At 37.6% G+C, this 20,593-nt stretch overlaps 1 protein-coding gene across 1 annotated transcript; it reads right to left on the bottom strand.

The window, feature by feature from the left end:
- Positions 1-6,366: 6,366 nt before the first annotated feature.
- Positions 6,367-20,212, bottom strand: SPINK13 (serine peptidase inhibitor Kazal type 13). Its single transcript, XM_055566802.1, has 4 exons — positions 19,993-20,212; positions 17,912-17,949; positions 16,936-17,063; positions 6,367-6,600 (listed from the first exon to the last, which is right to left on the bottom strand). Exons 1-4 carry the CDS (start codon positions 20,060-20,062, stop codon positions 6,552-6,554), a joined length of 285 nt encoding a protein of 94 aa, XP_055422777.1. The 5' UTR covers positions 20,063-20,212; the 3' UTR covers positions 6,367-6,551.
- Between the last annotated feature and the right edge of the window lie 381 nt (positions 20,213-20,593).

Genomic DNA, 20,593 nt, shown 5'->3' with positions numbered 1-20,593 from the left:
TAATCAACAGGTTACACTTAGGTGTATATTTTGGCTCCTGGGAAAATGTTGTTTTACTTTCGAGGCAAAAAGTCCATGAATCAAAGAAAAATAATAGTGAAAGGAATAGTGACCTTAGCCCTTTTGAGGCTTGGAGAAAGGCATTGACATTTTCTGACAGAATGTGGTCCAGTGGAGAAAGGAATGGCAAACTTCAGTATTCTTGCCTTGAGAACCCCATGAACAGTATGAAAAGGCAAAATGATAGGATACTGAAAGAGGAACTCCCCAGGTCAGTAGGTGCCCAGTATGCTACTGGAGATCACTGGAGAAATAACTCCAGAAAGAATGAAGGTATGGAGCCAAAGCAAAAACAATACCCAGCTGTGGATGTGACTGCTGATAGAAGCAAGGTCTGATGCTGTAAAGAGCAGTATTGCATAGGAACCTGGAATGTCAGGTCCTTGAATGAAGGCAAATTGGAAGTGGTCAAACAGGAGATGGCAAGAGTGAATGTCTACATTCTAGGAATCAGCGAACTCAAATGGACTGGAATGGGTGAAATTAACTCAAATGACCATTATATCTACTACTGTGGACAGGAATCCCTCAGAAGAAATGGAGTAGCCATCATAGTCAACAAAAGAGTCTGTAATGCAGTACTTGGATGCAATCTCAAAAACGACAGAATGATCTCTGTTCGTTTCCAAGGCAAACCAATCAATATCACAGTAATCCAAGTCTATGCCCCAACCAGTAACGCTGAAGAAGCTGAAGTTGAACGGTTCTTTGAAGACCTACAAGATCTTTTAGAACTAACACCCCAAAAAGATGTCCTTTTCATTATAGGGGACTGGAATGCAAAAGTAGGAAGTCAAGAAACACCTGGAGTAACAGGCAAATTTGGCCTTGGAATATGAAATGAAGCAGGGCAAAGACTAATAGAGTTTTGCCAAGAGAATGCACTGGTCATAGCAAACACCCTCTTCCAACAACACAAGAGAAGACTCTACACATGGACATCACCAGATGGTCAACACTGAAATCAGATTGATTATATTCTTTGCAGCCAAAGATGGAGAAGCTCTATACAGTCAACAAAAACAAGACCAGGAGCTGACTGTGGCTCAGATCATGAATTCCTTATTGCCAAATTCAGACTGAAATTGAAAAAGTAGGGAAAACCACTAGACCATTCAGGTATGACCTAAATCAAATCCCTTATGATTATACAGTGGAAGTGAGAAATAGATTTAAGGGCCTAGATCTGATAGATAGAGTGCCTGATGACTATGGACTGAGGTTCGTGACATTACAGGAGACAGGGATCAAGACCATCCCCATGGAAAAGAAATGCAAAAAAGCAAAATGGCTGTCTGGGGAGGCCTTACAAATAGCTGTGAAAAGAAGAGAAGCGAAAAGCAAAGGAGAAAAAGAAAGATATAAGCATCTGAATGCAGAGTTCCAAAGAATAGCAAGAAGAGATAAGAAAGCCTTCCTCAGTGATCAATGCAAAGAAATAGAGGAAAACAACAGAATGGGAAAGACAAGAGATCTCTTCAAGAAGATTAGAGATACCAAGGGAACATTTCATGCAAAGATGGGCTCAATAAAGGACAGAAATGGTATGGACCTAAGAGAAGCAGAAGATATTAAGAAGAGATGGCAAGAATACACAGAACTGTACAAAAATCTTAATGACCAAGATAATCACGATGGTGTGATCACTGACCTAGAGCCAGACATCCTGGAATGTGAAGTCAAGTGGGCCTTAGAAAGCATCTCTATGAACAAAGCTAGTGGAGGTGATGGAATTCCAGTTGAGCTATTTCAAATCCTGAAAGATAATGCTGTGAAAGTACTGCATTCAATATTCCAGCAAATTTGGAAAACTCAGCAGTGACCACAGGACTGGAAAAGATCAGTTTTCATTCCAATCCCAAAGAAAGGCAATGCCAAAGAATGCTCAAACTACCGCACAATTGCACTCATCTCACACGCTAGTAAAGTAATGCTCAAAATTCTCCAAGCCAGGCTTCAGCAATATGTGAACCGTGAACTTCCTGATGTTCAAGCTGGTTTTAGAAAAGGCAGAGGAACCAGAGATCAAATTGCCAACATCCGCTGGATCATGGAAAAAGCAAGAGAGTTCCAGAAAAGCATCTATTTCTGCTTTATTGACTATGCCAAAGCCTTTGACTGTGTGGATCACAATAAACTGTGGAAAATTCTGAAAGAGATGGGAATGCCAGACCACCTGACCTGCCTCTTGAGAAATTTGTATGCAGGTCAGGAAGCAACAGTTAGAACTGGACATGGAATAACAGACTTGTTCCAAATAGGAAAAGGAGTATGTCAAGGCTGTATATTGTCACCCTGCTTATTTAACTTCTATGCAGAGTACATCATGAGAAACGCTGGACTGGAAGAAGCACAAGCTGGAATCAAGATTGCTGGGAGAAATATCAATACCGTCAGATATGCAGATGACACCACCCTTATTGCAGAAAGTGAAGAGGAACTAAAAAGCCTCATGATGAAAGTGAAAGTGGAGAGTGAAAAAGTTGGCTTATAGCTCAACATTCAGATAACTAAGATCATGGCATCCAGTCCCATCACTTCATGGGAAATAGATGGGGAAACAGTGGAAACAGTTTCAGACTTTATTTTTCTGGGCTCCAAAATCACTGCAGATGGTGACTGCAGCCATGAAATTAAAAGAAGCTTACTCCTTGGAAGGAAAGTTATGACCAACCTAGACAGCATATTCAAAAGCAGAGACATTACTTTGCCAACAAAGGTCCGTCTAGTCAAGGCTATGGTTTTTCCTGTGGTCATGTATGGATGTGAGAGTTGGACTGTAAAGAAGGCTGAGCACGGAAGAATTGATGCTTTTGAACTGTGGTGTTGGAGAAGACTCTTGAGAGTCTCTTGGACTGTAAGGAGTTCCAACCAGTCCATTGTGAAGATCAGCCCTGGGATTTCTTTGGAAGGAATGATGCTAAAGCTGAAACTCCAGTACTTTGGCCACCTCATGCGAAGAGTTGACTCATTGGAAGAGACTCTGATGCTGGGAGGGATTGGGGGCAGGAGGAGAAGGGACGACAGAGGATGAGATGGCTGTATGGCATCACTGACTCATTGGACGTGAGTCTGAGTGAACTCCGGGAGTTGGTGATGGACAGGGAGGCCTGATGTGCTGAGATTCATGGGGTCTCGAAGAGTCGGACACGACTGAGCGATTGAACTGACTGACTGAACATACAACCCCAAGATTTCTGTGACTTAAAGCAATACATGTTTATTTTTATTCATACATACAAGCTATACATCTATGGTGGTCAGCTGATGGTGTGCCATTGCTTCAGTGGGTTCTAGGTAGACAGGATAGTCACCATTTGGAATGTTGTTAACAGTCAAGGTGAAGTGAAGTAAAGATGTATTCCTAAGGATTTCCATTTACAGCAATTGAATATGTCAGCTCAGAACTGGCACCTATGTCACTTTGCCTCACCATCATTGACCCTTGTGCAACTATAGGCCTGGCGTGCTGCGATTCATGGGGTCACAAATAGTCGGACACGACTGAGCGACTGATCTGATCTGAACCATAGAGATTATGGAATACAGTGTTACCTTGTCTCTTGAAAACCAGAATGGGGAGAACTAGAAATAATTGGCAAATGATGCAGAGCACCCCCCTCCCCGAGCATTAGTTTCATGTCATGTCAAGTGGGACATGTTACTAGCCCCAGTAGAGTTCACATAATTGAAGTCTTTTACATGAAAGTCTATTCTAAAGTGCAGTGCATGTAATTGTTGCTATGAGTCTTATTATTATTGACAGGCCAAGAGTATCTGCTAGGGTTGCTGACATTAGATTGTAAACTGTATTGTCCAAGTACAATTGTCCAAATGGCCATTGTTTTCGTCTTTTGGGCCTGGGGACATAGGTATGAAAACCTGGGGGAAGGCAGTAGACTGTTCCACCAGTGCTTTGCTTTCAGGTTTATTGTAGTCCATTCCAAAGCATAGCACTTACAAAAGATAATAATAAATGACATTGCATGCCTCTCCAAATATTGACTCATATTTGTTTGGGAAGCCATATAATCTTAGTTAAGAATATGTGCTTTGGGACTTCCCTGGTGGTCTAGTGGCTAAGGCTCCATACTCCCATTACATGGGACACAGGTTTGATCCCTGGTCAAGGGACTAAGATCCCACATATTGCACAGTGCAGCCTAAAAAAAAAATTTTTTTTAAATTTTAAAACAGAACATATGCATTGAGTCCCATGGATCTTTTGTTTCTAATAAATATTGGTTGTGTGACTTTGAGTGAGTAGATTAAGTTCTGGATATTTAGTTTCCTCATCTGTAACATAGAAACAATATTTACCTCAGAGTGGTTTTGAGTGTGAAATGCAATTATACACATATATATATGCATACATATAGTCTATATATATACATGTAAAATCTCTGGTGTATGTCTGTGTGTATGTGTCAGATATCAGTATCATACAAATCAATAGGTTTTATTTGCCTGTGCTCTGAAAAAAAAATCTTACTGTTATATAGACAATAAGTAGATCTGGAGATCAGAAAACAGAGAATTGCCAGATTATATCTAAAAGGTTGATACAAAGTGAGTATCAGCTAATTTAAACATCTGAAAAAAATAAGCAGGAAAATTGGCTCCAATTTGAGGAATCGTTTTCTAATTTTGCAAATAAAATTCTATTTTGATACATTATTTGTCCATGAATGCTTCTAGGCTCTGTTATTTCTAGTCCCTTCTGGGTTTGTAGACAACGTAGGGTTGTGGTTAGGAGCAGGGTCATTGAGTCTAAATTACAACCCTCCTTTGTAAACTACAAGGTTGCATAGTTTACCTTGTCTAAGTTTACCTCATTTGTAAAATGGGGATGACAATGGTAGCAGGCTCATAGGACTGTGGAGAGGATTCACTGAGACTAAATAAAACACAGTACTTGGCATGGTGCATGTCCTCACTGAACATGGGCTAGTTATTGTCAGTACTTACCTCTGCTTATAAGGCTGGGCCAAGGTGTAAGTATTCCCCTTCCTTTTCTGGAATACTTGTATTCTCATCTAAAGCTTCAGATGGGTATTTCCATTCTCAGTTTACTTTTCATATGAGCTTAGGTACCATGTGTTTGTTCATGTCCTAGTCAGCCCAGCATTTTCATACTACAGAGAAGCTACTTATAAATCAGAGATTTCTAACTATTCCTGTTTATTTCCCTACTAAACTAGAATAATTGTGGACTCCCTCTTTTTTTGAAGAGGGGGAAAATTAAAGAATTTTTCTGGTTCTCTCTTTTTTATTCTATAGCAGCACAAGTTGTACCTCTCACCTCCTTTTTGGGGAAAAGATTCTGCTTTTATTATTTTTTGTGAGGTAGAGATGGAAAGATGAAATAATGCAGTAGTCTTCAACTATAAAAGATGATAAAAATTAATAAGAAAAGGTCAGTATTTTAAGAGCCTCTTCACTTTGAGGGGCCCAAGAGAGCTGAAACTTTATCACCCCAGCTCCAGAGAGCCACCCAGATGGACCCTACTGACCAGGTCACTGGAGACAGGAGGGAGAAAGGTATAAGAGGATAAAGGTCTCGCCTATTAGTAGAGACAGACTGTGTATATACTGAAGCGGTGATGAAGAGACTTGTGTGCTCTTTTCTGAACTTAGCTGACTCAGTTCCTCAGAGTGAGTTAGAACAGTGAGGCTGGCATCTAGTGGCAGCAACAGGTACTAAGAACAGAGCACAAAAGCCTAAGGAGAGAGCTCCTCATTTTTCATTTCTCCAGATTCAATATAGTGATTTCATCTCTCTGTATTACTTGAGATCTTTCAGCTGTAAGTGACAGATTAAGTAAAAATCTTAGTTTTACTAAGATAGACCAGGTTAAGTAAAAAAAGAAAAGAGAATTTATTGACCGGTGTAATATGAATGATGGGATGGAGTGAGAATTAGGCATGCTTGAATTGAGGGTCAAATGATAAGCACTCTCTCCCTTTCTGTCAAAAACATGCTTGTTCCCCAAAGCTCTTAACTCTTCTTCTTTCCTTCTATTAATATTACCTTCTTTTCTACACTACTGAAGGTGGGCTTCATTCATGAATTTGAGGTAGAAATTCTTAAACAATTGTATTCAAGTGTAGGGGGAATATTTTCTGTTTTGTTCATGTCTTTAAGTGAGATTAGCAGGACAGGGACTGACCTTGCAGATAAACCAGCAATTTTGGATAAATTGACTCAGGGGAGTGTTCATAAGCATATTTGATAACAGACCCAAGCAAAATGAAAGGTGACTTGAAACAATCAGTACCCAGAGTTGAATACTTCCCTTTTCAGTATTGTGTTTATTTGTAATAAATGTGATACTCAGTTCTCCATTAGTTTTCTTTTGTTTCCAATTTTGTTCCAAATTTGGATGAAGCATATAGTTGTGTTAATTATTTAATATACATCTTCAAATTTCAAAAGAAATAATTTTCAGAAGTCATGAAAAGAATAAGCAAGTATAACACGCGGTTATCCATTAATCACATTTTCCATACTTTTCAAATTTAATATGAGGACCAAATTCCCTAAAGAAAAGAGAAAAAAATAAAGATTAGTATCATAAAGAAAGAGGGCTTTGCTTCACATTCCTTTCTCTTCCAAATCAAGTCCTGAGAAGGAAAGCTGCTTCTATAATTCCCTTTACCCCATCTCTTTTCCATTTCTGTTCATGACCACCACAATAGGCACATTCCCCACCCATGTCTTAATTATTCAAAAAATGTTCTGAAGATGATGGAGGAGTAGGTGGATGTGGAGTACATCTCTCCCCATGGATACATCAGCAATAAACCTTCAGACACAGTAGTGTATGCAGAACACAAGCTGAGAGTGGACAGGAGTACCTGACCAGTGGAAACGAATATATAGAACCATGCAAAACTCAAGATCAAGCCCTGAGCCTTTGGAGTGAGACCACTGATTCCAAGACCCTAGACTACCAGAGAACTAACCCTAGGGAGGATCAAATAGTGAGAACTCACACAAAGGAAACGACTTGAATAAAAGACCCAGCATCACCCAACCACCAGTAGCACCCTGTGCATAATGCCTCATCTAAACAACAAACAAAATAAAAATACAAATCCAGTCATCTGCTGCTAAGTCGCTTCAGTCGTGTCCGACTCTGTGAGACCCCATGGACTGCAGCCTACCAGGCTTCTCCGTCCATGGGATTCTCCAGGCAAGAACACTGGAGTGGGTTGCCATTTCCCTCTCCAATGCATGAAAGTGGAAAGTGAAAGTGAAGTCGCTCAGTCGTGTCTGACTCTTAGCGACCCCATGGACTGCAGCCTACCAGGCTCCTCCATCCATGGGATTTTCCAGGCAATAGTACTGGAGTGGGGTGCCATTGCCTTCTCCAAATCCAGTCATCAGCAGACAGGATTACCACCTCACTCAGCCTTGCCCATCAGAGGAAAAACAAACAAACAAACAAACAAAAACCAGCACAAATCTCACCCTATATGAAGCTTGCACAAACCATTGGACAAAGCTTAGGAGGGCAGAAACCAAAAGGAAGAAAGAATTCTACCTTGAATCCTGGGAAAAGGAGACCTCAAACACAATCACTTAAAAAAAAAAAAAAAGAAAAGGCAGAGAAATACTACACAAATGAAGGAACAAACTAGAAACACAGAAGTCCACATAAACGAAGAGGAAATAGGTAAACTACCTGAAAAAGAATTCAGAATAATGATAGTAAAGATGATCAAAAACCTTGAAAACAGAACGGAGAAAATGCAAGAATTAATTAACAAAGACCTAGAAGAATTAAAGAATAAACATACAGAGACAAACAACACAATTGCTGAAATTAAAAATACTCTAGAAGGAATCAAAAGCAGAATATCTGAAGCAGAAGAACAAATCAGTGAGCTGGAAGATAAGATGGTGGAAATAACTTCTGAAGAGCAGAATAAAGTAAAAAGAATGAAAAGAACTGAGGATAGTCTCAGAGACCTCTGGGACAATATCAAACACACCAGCATTCGAATTATAGGGGTTCCAGAAGAAGGGGAGAAAAAGAAAGGGTGTGAAAAAATTTTTGAGGAAGTTATAGTTGAAAATTTCCCCAACATGGAAAAAGAAATGGTCAATCAAGTCCAAGAGGTGCAGAGAGTCCCATACAGGATAAACCGAAGGAGAAGCACACCAAGACACCTACTAATCAAACTAACAATGACTAAACACAAAGAAAGAATATTAAAAGCAGCAAGGGAAAAGCAACAAGTAACATACAAGGAAAACCCCATATGTTTAACAGCTGATCTTTCAGCAGAAACTCTGCAGGCCAGAAGGGAATGGCAGGATATATTTAAAATACTGAAAGGGAAAAATCTACAACCAAGATTACTGTACCTGGCAAGGATCTCATTCAAAATTGATGGAGGAATAGAAAGCTTTTCAGACAAGCTAAAGTTAAGAGAAGTCGGTACCACCAAACCAGCTTTACAGCAAATGTTAAAGGGACTTAAATATTCAAGAAATACAAGAGAAGAAAAAGATCTACAAAATAACCCCAAACAATTAAGAAAATGACAATAGGAACATATATATCAATAATTACTCTAAATATAAGTGGATTAAATGCCCAACCAAAAGACACAGACTGGCTGAATGGATACAAAAAGAAGACCCATATATATGCTATCTACAAGAAACCCACTACAGACCTAAAGACACATATAGACTGAAAGTGAGAGGATGGAAAAATATATCCCATGCAAATGGGAAGCAAAAGAAAGCTGGAGTAGCAATCCTCATATCAGACACAATAGATCTTAAAGTAAAGATTACAAGAGATAAGGAAGGACACTACATAATGATCAAGGAATAAATCCAAGAGGAAAACATAACAATTGTAAATATCTATGCACCCAATATAGGAGCACCTTAATACATAAGGGAAACATTAACAGACATAAAAGGAGAAATTGACAATAACACGATAATGGTAGGAGATTTTAACACTCCACTCACACCAATGGACAGATCATCAAAACAGAATATTAATAAGGAAGCACAAGTCTTAAATGATACATTAGATGAGATGGATCTCATTGATATCTTCAAGACATTCCATCCAAATGCAGAAGAATACACCTTCTTCTCAAGTTCACATGGAACATTCTCCAGGATAGACCACATCTTGGGTCACAAATCAAACTTCAGTAAATGTAAGAAAATTGAAATCGTATCAAGCATCTTCTCTGACCACAATGCTGAGACTAGATATCAATTACAAGAAAAAAAAAAAAACTCTAAGAAACACAAACACATGGAGATTAAACAATATGTTTCTGAATAACTAACAGATTACTGAAGAAATCAAAAGGGAAATAAAAAAAATTTCTAGAAACAAATGACAATGAAAACATGACAACTCGAAACCTATGGGATGCAGCAAAAGCAGTCCCAGAGGGAAGTTTATAGCAATACAATCCTACCTCAAGAAACAAGAAAAACATCAAATAGACGACCTAACTTTACACCTAAAACAACTAGAAAAAGAACAACAACAACAAAAACCCAAAAAATTAGTAGGAGGGAAGAATTCATAAAAATCAGAGCAGAAATAAATGAAAAAGAAAGAAACTAGTAAAGATTAATAAAACTAAAAGCTGGTTCTTTGAGAAGATAAAATTGACAAACCTTTAGCCAGACTCATCCAAAAAAAGAGAGAGAAGAATCAAATCAACAAAATTAGAAATTAAAAAGGAGAGGTTACAACAGACAATGCAGAGCTCTTGCCTATCCTTCTAAAACTCTTTCAAAAAATTGCAGAGGAAGGAACACTTCCAAACTCATCACCCTCATACCAAAAATAGACAAAAACAACATACAAAAAAGAAAAGTACAGGCCAATATCACTGATGAACATAGATACAAAAATCTTCGACAAAATTTTAGCAAACGGAATTCAGCAACATGTCAAAAAGCTCATACATCATGATCAAGTTGGGTTTATTCCATGGATGCAAGGATTCTTCAATATATGCAAATCAATCAATGAGATACACCATATTAACAAATTGAAAGATAAATACCATATGATCATCTTAATAGATGCAGAAAAAGCCTTTGACAAAATTCAGCACCCATTTACGATTGAAACTCTTCAAAAAATGGGCATAGAAGGAACCTACCTCAACATAGTAAAGGCCATATAAGATAAGCCTACAGCAAACATTATTCTCAATGGTGAAAAACTGAAAGCATTCCCCCTAAGATCAGGAACAAGACAAGGGTGTCCACTTTCACCACTGTTATTCAATGTAGTTCTGGAAGTCCTAGCTACAGCAATCAGAGAATAAAAAGAAATAAATGGAATCCAGATTGGAAAATAAGTAAAACTCTCACTGTTTGCAGATAACATGATACTGTGCATAGAAAACCCTAAAGATAGTATCAGAAAATTACTAGAGCTCATCAGTGAATTTAGCAAAGTTGCAGGATACAAAATCAATACACAGAAATCACTTGCATTTCTATATAATAACAATGAAAAAGCAGAAAGAGAAATTAAGGAATCAACCCCATTCACCATTGCAACCAAAAGAATAAAATATCTAGGAATAAACTTACCTCAGGAGACAAAAGAACTGTACACAGAAAATTATAAGATAATAATGAAAGAAATCAAAGATGACATAAACAGATGGAGAGATATTCCATGTTCCTGGGTAAGAAGAATCAATACTGTGAAAATGACTGTACTATCAATTGCCATCTACAGATTCAATGCAATCCCTATCAAATTACCATAGGCATTTTTCACAGAACTAGAACAAAAAATTTCACAATTCATATGGAAACACAAAATACCCTGAATAGCCAAAGCAGTCTTGAAAAAGATGAATGGAGCTGGAAGAATCAACCTTCCTGACTTCAAATTATACTGCAAAGCTACAGTCATCAAGACAGTATGGTCCTGGCACAAAAACAGAAATATAGACCAATGGAACAAGATATAAACAAGAAATAAACCCATGCACACATAGGTACCTTATTTTTGACAAAGGAGGCAAGAATATAAGTGGGGCAAAGATAGCCTCTTCAATAAATGGTGCTGGAAAAACTGGACAGCTACATGTAAAAGAATGAAATTAGAACATTCTCTAATACTATATTCAAAAATGGATTAAAGACCTAAATGTAAGCCCAGATACCATAAAACTACAAAGCTTCTAGAGCAAAATATAGGCAGGACAGTCAGTGACATAAATCGTACCAGTATGTTTTTGGATCTGTCTTGTAATGGAAAGAAAAACAAAAACAAACAAATGGGACCTAATTAAACTTAAAAGGTTTTACACAGCAAAGGAAACCATAATGAAAACAAAAAGGCAACCTAAAGGCTGGGAGAAAATATTTGCAAACATTGAGACCAACAAGGGATTAATTTCCAAAATATACAAACAGCTCATCAGCTTAATATAAAAACAAACAAGCAACCCAATCTGGGCAGAAGATCTAAATAGATATTTCTCCAAAGAAGACATGCAGATAGTCTATATACATAAGAAAAAATATTCAACATTGCTAGTTAAAATAGAAATACAAATCAAAACTACGAGTTATCACCTTGCATCAGATAGAATGGCCATCATTAAAAATCTACAAATAATAAATGCTAGAGAGGCTGTGGATAAAAAGAAACCATTCTACACCATTGGTAGGAAAGTAAATTGGTAGAACCTCTATGGAGACTAATATAGAGGTTCCTTAAAAAACTAAAAATAGAGTTACCATATGATCCTACATTCCTACTCCTGGACATATATCTGGATATAACTCTAATTTGAAGAGACCCAAATACCCCAAGTTTCACTGCAGCACTATTTACAGTAGCCAGGACATGGAGGTAACCTAAATGTCTATCAACAGATAAGTGGATAAAGAAGATGTCATGTGTATATGTACACACACACACACACACACACAACGGGACTATTACTCAACCATAGCAAAGAATGAAATAATGCCATTTGTAGCAACATGGATGGACCTGGAGATGATCATATTAAGTAAGTCGGAAAAAGACAAATATCATATGATATCACTTATATGTGGAATCTTAAAAATGATACAAATAAACTTATTTACAAAACAGAAATAGACTCATAGAAGAAGAATTGATGCTTTTGAACTGTGGTGTTGGAGAAGACTCTTAAGAGTCCCTTGGACTGCAAGGAGATCCATCCAGTCCATCCTAAAGATCAGACTGGGTTTTCATTGGAAGGAGTGATGTTGAAGCTGAAACTCCAATACTTTAGCCACCTCATGTGAAGAGCTGACTCACTTGAAAAGACCCTGATGCTGGAAAAGATTGAGGGCAGGAGGAGAAGGGGATGACAGAAGATGAGATGGTTGGATGGCATCATCGACTCGATGGATATGGGTTTGGGTGAACTCCGGGAGTTGGTGATGGACAGGGAGGCCTGGTGTGCTGCGGTTCATGGGTTGGATGTGACTGAGCGACTGAACTGATATGTGGAATCTTAAAAATAATACAAATAAATTTATTTACAAAACAGAAATAGATTCATAGACATAGAAGAGGCTTAGGGTTACCAAAATGGATAGGAGGTTTGGGGAATAGGAGTTTAGGATTAACATATACATACTAATATATATATATATTATTATTATTTTATAATACTTTTAATAATATTTATTATAGTATATAATTGTATAATAATAATAGTTATTATTAATTTTGGATTGGTTCCAAATTGGGAAAGGAGTACATCAAGGCTGTATATGGTCACCCTACTTATTTAACTTATATGCTGATTACCTCATGCGAAATGCTGGGCTGGATGAAGCACAAGCTGAAATCAAGATTACCGGGAGAAATACAATAACCTCAGGTATGCAGATGACACCATCCTTATGGCAGAAAGTGAAGAGGGACTAAAGAGCCTCTTGATGAAAGTGAAAGAGGAGAGTGAAAAAGCTGGCTTAAAACTCAACATCCAAAAAACTAAGATCATGGCATCCGGTTCCATCACTCCGTGGCAAATAGATGGGGAAACAATAAAAACAGTGACAGACTATTTTCTTGATCTCCAAAATCACTGCAGATGATGACTACAGCCATGAAATTAAAAGATACTTGCTCCTTGGAAGAAGAGCTATGACCAATCTAGACAGCATATTGAAAAGCAGAGACATTATTTTTCCAACAGTGGTTTGTCTAGTCAAAGCTATGGTTTTTCCAGTAGTCATGTATGGATGTGAGTTGAACTATACAGAAAGCTGAGCAGTGAAGAATTGATGCTTTTGAACTGTGGTGTTGAAGAAGACTCTTGAGAGTCCCTTGGACTGCAAGGAGATCCAACCAGTCCATCCTAAAGGAAATCAGTCCTGAATATTAATTGGAAGAACTGGTGTTGAAGCTGAAACTCCAGTACTTTGGGCTGATGTGGAGAACTGACTCACTAGAAAAGACCCTGATGCTGGGAAAGATAGAAGGCAGGAGGAGAAGGGTATGGCAGAGGATGAGATGGTTGGATGGCATCACTGACTCAATGGACACGAGTTTGAGCAAGCTCCGAGACTTGGTGATGGACAGGGAAGCCAGGTGTGCTGCAGTCCATGAGATCACAAAGAGTCAGACACAACTGAGCGACTGAATTGAACTGATACAGAAAATGGATAAACAAGGACCTACTGTTTAGCACTGGTAACTATACACAGTATCTGGCCTAGAGAATTCCATGGACTGTATAGTCCATGGGGTCGCATAGAGCTGGACATGACTGAGTGGCTTTCACTTTCACATAATAGAAAAGAATCTGAAAACACACACACACACACATATGTGGAGTTGGAGGGAGCAGAGAAAGAAAGGAGGGGAGAAAAATTGTGGAAAAAAAAAAAGAAATTCTATCCTGTATCTGCCTCTTCCATCAAATGACTCTCCATCCTAATCTCCATATTAGGCTTACATTTGATATATATTTGATTTTCTCTCTTGGTTCAGGGGTTGCAAACAATTGTTTGTAGGAGCCAAGCTGGCAATATAAGCAAGTGAATTGGGCCACCTTCCCACAATAGAGAGAGGTGGGACTGTGGCTTTCTGAGATGCCTGGACTCCATTTGGATGAAGAGTAGCTACTAGATAACTGTTGCTTTTCTTGCAAGTGAAGTCCTAGCTTCTCTTTGTATTTTTTAAAATAAATTAGAAATCTGTATTTTTAGGTAAAATCTGATTTTTAAAAATACTGTCAACCATAAAAATTTAGTGATATACTGTTCTGGTTAAACAGAAGCAATACTGTTTTCTATTGCCATGAATTTTCTTATGCAATATTTTCTTCTTGGCATATAAGATCACAAATTTATGAACAGTTGTGGATATGTTTCATACAATTGTGTTTTCTTGGTAGTATTATTAGGGCCCTACACTGAGTAGGCTTGTATTCTCCAGTTTTCTTTTTTCTTTTCTTTTTCTGAGGGATTTACATTGTTCATAAATGGTGGATATCTCTCAGGATTATGATTCCAATTTATCAGAATTTTTCTTCAAAACACTAGCTAAGGGCAAAGACAGCCTTAGTGTTTTGACTGCCTCCCTCACTCAAAGAACATCAGGACTGTTCTTTTTGCCCTGAATACAGAAATGGCATAAAGGCCAAGTTTATACATGCAAGTCACAGTGAGAATTAAAACAAATACACAGTCTCCTGTACCATCCCTGCCATTGGCATCAATATTCTCTGGCACACTTATAAAATGGAAAAGAAAGAAAAATGAAAAAGAGAGGGGGAAGGAAAGAATGAAAGAAGGGAGGAAAGAAAGGAGAGAGAAAGAGCCAAAATAGATCAGAGGCATGATCTTAGAACTTCTAAAACTTTCTCAAGTCTCCTAGTTGAGGCTGAATAAAATCTCAGAACCATCTTTGAGAAGTCATTAGGTTGTAGCATACTGGAGAATCAAGCCCACAATGTAATTCTGCGTCAACCTATTCTAATTTCCAAAAGCCCAGGCCATTCTGGGTAGGTCCTTCTTATTTGTGCTGGTCATTGTAGTGATGTGCACCCAAATACCAGACAGTATGAAAAAAGCTTACGTGTAAGAACTAAGAAGACATTTCCAAGTTTCTTGCCTAATTAGCCCTGCCTGAGAAAGTGACAACCACCACATTATGTAATTTAATCTTCTACATAGTCCGATAATATTCATGAACTCTCATTCTTCTTTCTTAGAAATCAATGGTAGATACTTGTTTAATTCACATTTTTCAGTTTCCAATTCTTTCCTTTAAAGTCATCCTCTGAGGCTACTACTTGCTGTGAAGATGAGCCAGTATTACTGTTACTGGACTAATTTCTACACTTTGTTTCCTTCAGTGCTCAGAAATAATTCTCTTGGCATGGTAACATGATGCCAGAAATCCATGAAGTTTCTTCTCAAAGAAAGATAGGGATAAAGAAGTTAGCTCAGCAGACTCAAGATGCTCAAATCAATTCAAAGGAAAGTGAAGTCACTCAGTCATGTCCGACTCTTTGTGACCCCCACGGACTGTAGCCCACCAGGCTTTTCTGTCCATGGGATTTTCTAGGCAAGAATACTGGAGTGGGTTGCCATTTCCTTCTCCAGAGGATCTTCCCAACCCAGGGATTGAACCCAGGTCTCCCACGCTATAGGCAGATGCTTTGCTGTCTGAGCCACCAGGAAGTCCTATAAACCCTTGGGATATTCTGCCTAAGAATAACTTTGTAACCCAGGGCCATAGGCCATGCCAGATAGTTTACCCTCAGGTGAATGTTTTTGTTTACCTGTGGTGCTAAGTCACTCTGTATTTGTTTAACTCCTGAGGGGAGGGGGCTGGAGACTGGTAGTTGTCAGTCAGGTAGGTGCTGCCTGTCCCCATTAAAAAGCCTAGACACCAAAGCGTTTGTGGGTTTTCTAGGTTGGCATTACTTTGTACAAGTTATGACACATCATAGCTGGGAGAATTTAAGCACTACCTTTGTGACTCCCCTGGTAGAGGACAACTAGAAGATGGTGCTTGATCTCCCAGACTCTACCCAATGAGTTTTCTGTCTTTGCTGATTTTATTCCATATCCTTTCATTGTAATAAACTGTTACCATGCAAATAACGGCTTTTCTGACTTCTATGAGTCCTACTAGGGAACCATCAAACTTGAGAGTACTCTTGGAAACTCCCAACAGAGAGGATCTCATAGGTCATGAAAGAGTTACTTACAAGACACAACAAGACTGATTTGTAAAAACAATTTCAAATAGAGCTAAAAAATATTACAAGGAATATTATTTTTAATCTAAATTTCCCATTGAATTTATTTGAAAGGCAAAAAAAGTATTAAAAGTTGACTGTCAATTTTTATCCATGTAAGACCACATAACCACTTTGTTACTCATGTGTATATCTACACCTGTGTTTTTGTCTATGTCTGTATCTATGTCTGTATCAGTACCTGTATTTATTTCTTCCAAGCTAAGGTATGGGTGCTATTCATAGGTATGTCACTATAAGTTGTTAAAGAAAATTTGATTTTTTAAAAGTGAATTTCTATTTATGCTTGTATGATCTGTAGACTATCTACTAATATGATCTCTGTACAATTCTGCCAAAATATTGTGTAAGCTTTTTATCTTTTGTTTTTAAATGAGTCAACTTTGAATGCTAACTACATTTTTTTAAAAAGACTTTTCTTTTTACTATATGTATAGTCTATCTCAAGTCTTCCAGTCTTTTGTGAACCAATGGAGGCTATTAAAAAAGAAAAAATCCATGAATCAGCAAATCCAGTTCCTTGCTAAAATTATTGGAAATTTCTGTGAAGAAATATAGAGAAAAAATAATGGTATCTTATTTTGAACTTACCACTGATCAACACAAAGGAAACACTCATTCTTGTAAGTGAGGCCATTTGTCCCACAAACATATGCTGTCACTTCAGGACAGTCTGCATCATAAAGAGGATCCAGTGGGTAATATATTTTACACGGGGGCTGCAAACATCATAAAATATCATATGAATAACAACTGATCGGTTTTACCTCATCTATTTCTGGCCTGTCACTTCTGCCCCACATAAAAGTAATATCAGATGTTACTAGTTAATGGATCTTTTTCAAGATTTCGTCTCCTTAGGGCTTTCGTTAGGCAAGTTTCTTTTCTGACTACAAAGTCCTCACCCATCCATCATCTGTTGAAGCCATAAACAGTGTAATAACTCAGTTTAAACCCCAAATGAAAAGTTTTCCTTTAAACTTGAAGTCCCCATGCCAATAACTCAGAAGTTTGTGAGTAGAGATAGGTATGTGAGCTCCTAGAATACAGGGGTTTAAATGTAGTTCTTAAGAGTGAGGGTTCTGTATTGAGACTGGGATTAAATTCTGAACGTGTGCTTAGCTTCTTAGTTGTATCCAATTCTTTGCGACCCTTTGTACTGTAGCCAGCCAGATTCTTCTGTCCATGGGATTTCCCAGACAAGAATATTGGAGAGGGTTACCATTTCATTCTCCAGGGGATCTTCCCAATTCAAGGATCAAACCGCATCTCCTTTGTCTCCTGCATTGCAAGTAGATTCTTGACCCACTGAGCTATTGTACCACTGTTAAACTTTTTGGCCTTGGTTAAGTGACAGGGATTATTTCATTTAATATTCAGAGATGCATTTTATTATTATAATGCTTATGCTACATGGGGGTAAATTTAAGCCTGATGAGGTTAAGATACATGCCCAAAGTCACACAGAAAACTTCCATTCTACTTTACCACTATGAAGTTTGAGATCCCTCCAAGAGAGTGATCAGATTAAAATCAAAATTCAAAACTGATAGAAATTTAAATTTACCGTAGGCCATTCAGAGTAATCATGTGGTTTGAAGAATTCTGCAAATAAAGAACAGACACAATAGGTTAATAGTTCTCCATGGAATTTGATTTCACTCACTGAAGTTACTGATAGAATAAAGAAATGTAATGTAATTACTTATTTGCACAAAGTGTACAAAATAATTTATGGCAATAAAATTTGTAGGTGGTCTGCCTTTGTTAATTACTTCATCCATTTATTTATTCTCTACTTCTTTTTCACAGTCCTGACTTCATTTATAAATGTGCTATGTCATTGAAGAAAGAGTAAAAACTATTGGGGGTTATATGATCTGAACATAAAAAATAAAACTATTCAAAGATCAAAATATAACACAACTGAATTGCTCTTTAATCTTAACATAGGAAAGACTTTCTGGTAATGGTTCATTGATCTCTGTCCAATAACAGAAAGAACTGATACACTTTATGACATTCAAATAAAAATAATTTTTTCATGACAACATATAATTTCCCTATCTTCAGGGTTTGTGTGTATATACGAACCCTTTATGATAGGTGTTGCAAATATTTTTTCCAGTTTATCAGAATTTTTTAGTTTATATGTTGTAAAATAATTTTTTCATAACAACATATAAACTAAAAAATTCTGATAAACTGGAAAAAATATTTGCAACACCTATCATAAAGGGTTCGTATATACACACAAACCCTGAAGATAGGAAAATGACACTTAAATTTGTAAAAGATATTCAAATGCAGTATGATAAGAAAAATGCTATAAAATTACATTGAAATACCATCTATTACTGGTGGGAATGAAGATTGGCACAACTTTTATGAAGTGAAATTTGGCAATGTTGAACAAAACTACTTTGCATTCATATCTGATCACGATTCAGGGAATTTACCCTGAAGATAACCTTCCAACAATAGAAAAATATATATGCATAAGATTATTGCAGCATTGTTTTTATTGCAAAATATCAGACACAAACTAATGCCCGTACACCTAAAGACTGACTGAATAAACCTTGGTATATTCATCCAATAAAGTTTTATGCAGTTGCATGAAAGAATGAGGAAATCCCTGTAAACTGATATGCACTGGTTTTCAAGACATTCTTAAACTGGGAAAAGCAGGATGCAAGTAGGTACCTATACTATATCATCTTTTATTTAAGAAAGTAGGAAGAATGACAAAACATACATATGTATGTTTATTTGAGCAAAAAGAAACACAGAAAAAATAAACTAGAGACTAATAAGATTGGTTACATAAAGGATAAGGATGGAATTTCAGTAGAAGCTGAAGGGTTTGAAGGTAATGACACTCTTTGAATCTAAACTTTTGTTCATTTTGTTTCATTTTTGTCATGTTCAAAATAATTTTAAATTACATTTTGATTTTTCTTGACCCATGGGTTATATAGAAATGTGTTATTTATTTGATTTCAAAATAATGGAAGATTTTCCATAGTAACTCCTTTTCTAATGTGTGTGTGTGTGCTCAGTCACTCAGTCATGTCTGACTCTTTGTGACCACCATGGACTGTAGCCTGTCAGTCTCCTCTGTTCATGGGATCATCCAGGTAAGAATACTGGAATTGCCATTTCCTCCTTTAGAGGATCTTCCCAACACAGGGATTGAACCTGTGTCTCCTGCATCTCCTGCATTGGCAGCAGATTCTTTTACTGCTGAGCCACCAGGGAAGCTCTCCCTTTCCATAGTGCTGTGCTGAGTCACTCAATCATGTCTGATTCTGTGTGGCCCCATGGACTTTAGCCTGCCAGGCTCCTCTGTCCATAAGGATTCTCCAAGCAAGAATACTGAAATGGGTTGCCATGCCCTTCTCCAGGGGATCTTTCCAACCTAGGAATCGAACCCAGGTCTCCCATATTGCAGGTGGAGTCTTTACTGTCTGAGCCACCAGGGAAGCCCCCCTTTCCAATAGTGATACCCAATTGATACCCAATTTGTATTATCAAGCCTAAAGGCCTATGTTTCAGCAAAACTTTTCCTATCCAGTCACAAATGACTCTTTTTCTTTATTACAATGAAAAGAAAAAAACAGGTGTTTCTCTTCTAAGTTTGCTTACCTGAAAAAACAATATGTGCCAAAGTAGAGGATTCCAGGAAAAATATGGTCATACAGGGAAAGGCAGTCATTTGATCTCATCTAATGCCCTCCTTGGAGAGGCCTGTGGAAATGCTCAAGATAGTTTATTCATCATTTCTTGCACAGCTGTCTTTCCAAACCTAAGATAACCCACTACTCTGAATTGAACTTGGTCGTGGTGGTATCAAACTGGCCTAGTCTCTAGAGATTCAGACCTAAGAAGGCTCTTCTGCCCTGAAGAGGGAAAGAAAACCATTAAAATAACTTTCCCCCCCCAGCCAGCAAGCATTGTGTTATTATAATCTGTTTTGACTCGGAAGAGAAATTAGCCTCAAGGCTATCACCAGGACTGACCCCAGGCATGTTACATATAAACGGATTTATCCTACAACATAAAGTAAGGTTAATGAATATGGATACTTTAAGAATTCTGAGAAAAGAGGTATGATCTGAGGATTATCTTGTACAATCAGGACTATGTCACTTTATAATGCACATTGTTTGATTCCCTCCAGTTTCTCCCGCACTGAAATGCTCCGTTTCCTAGCTAAGTTTCTTCATCCAGGCCATTTACATGTGCT

The sequence above is a fragment of the Bubalus kerabau genome, chromosome 1, assembly GCF_029407905.1.
Source record: "Bubalus kerabau isolate K-KA32 ecotype Philippines breed swamp buffalo chromosome 1, PCC_UOA_SB_1v2, whole genome shotgun sequence".
NCBI lineage: Eukaryota > Metazoa > Chordata > Mammalia > Artiodactyla > Bovidae > Bubalus > Bubalus kerabau.
This window is presented reverse-complemented; position numbering and strand designations above follow the sequence as displayed.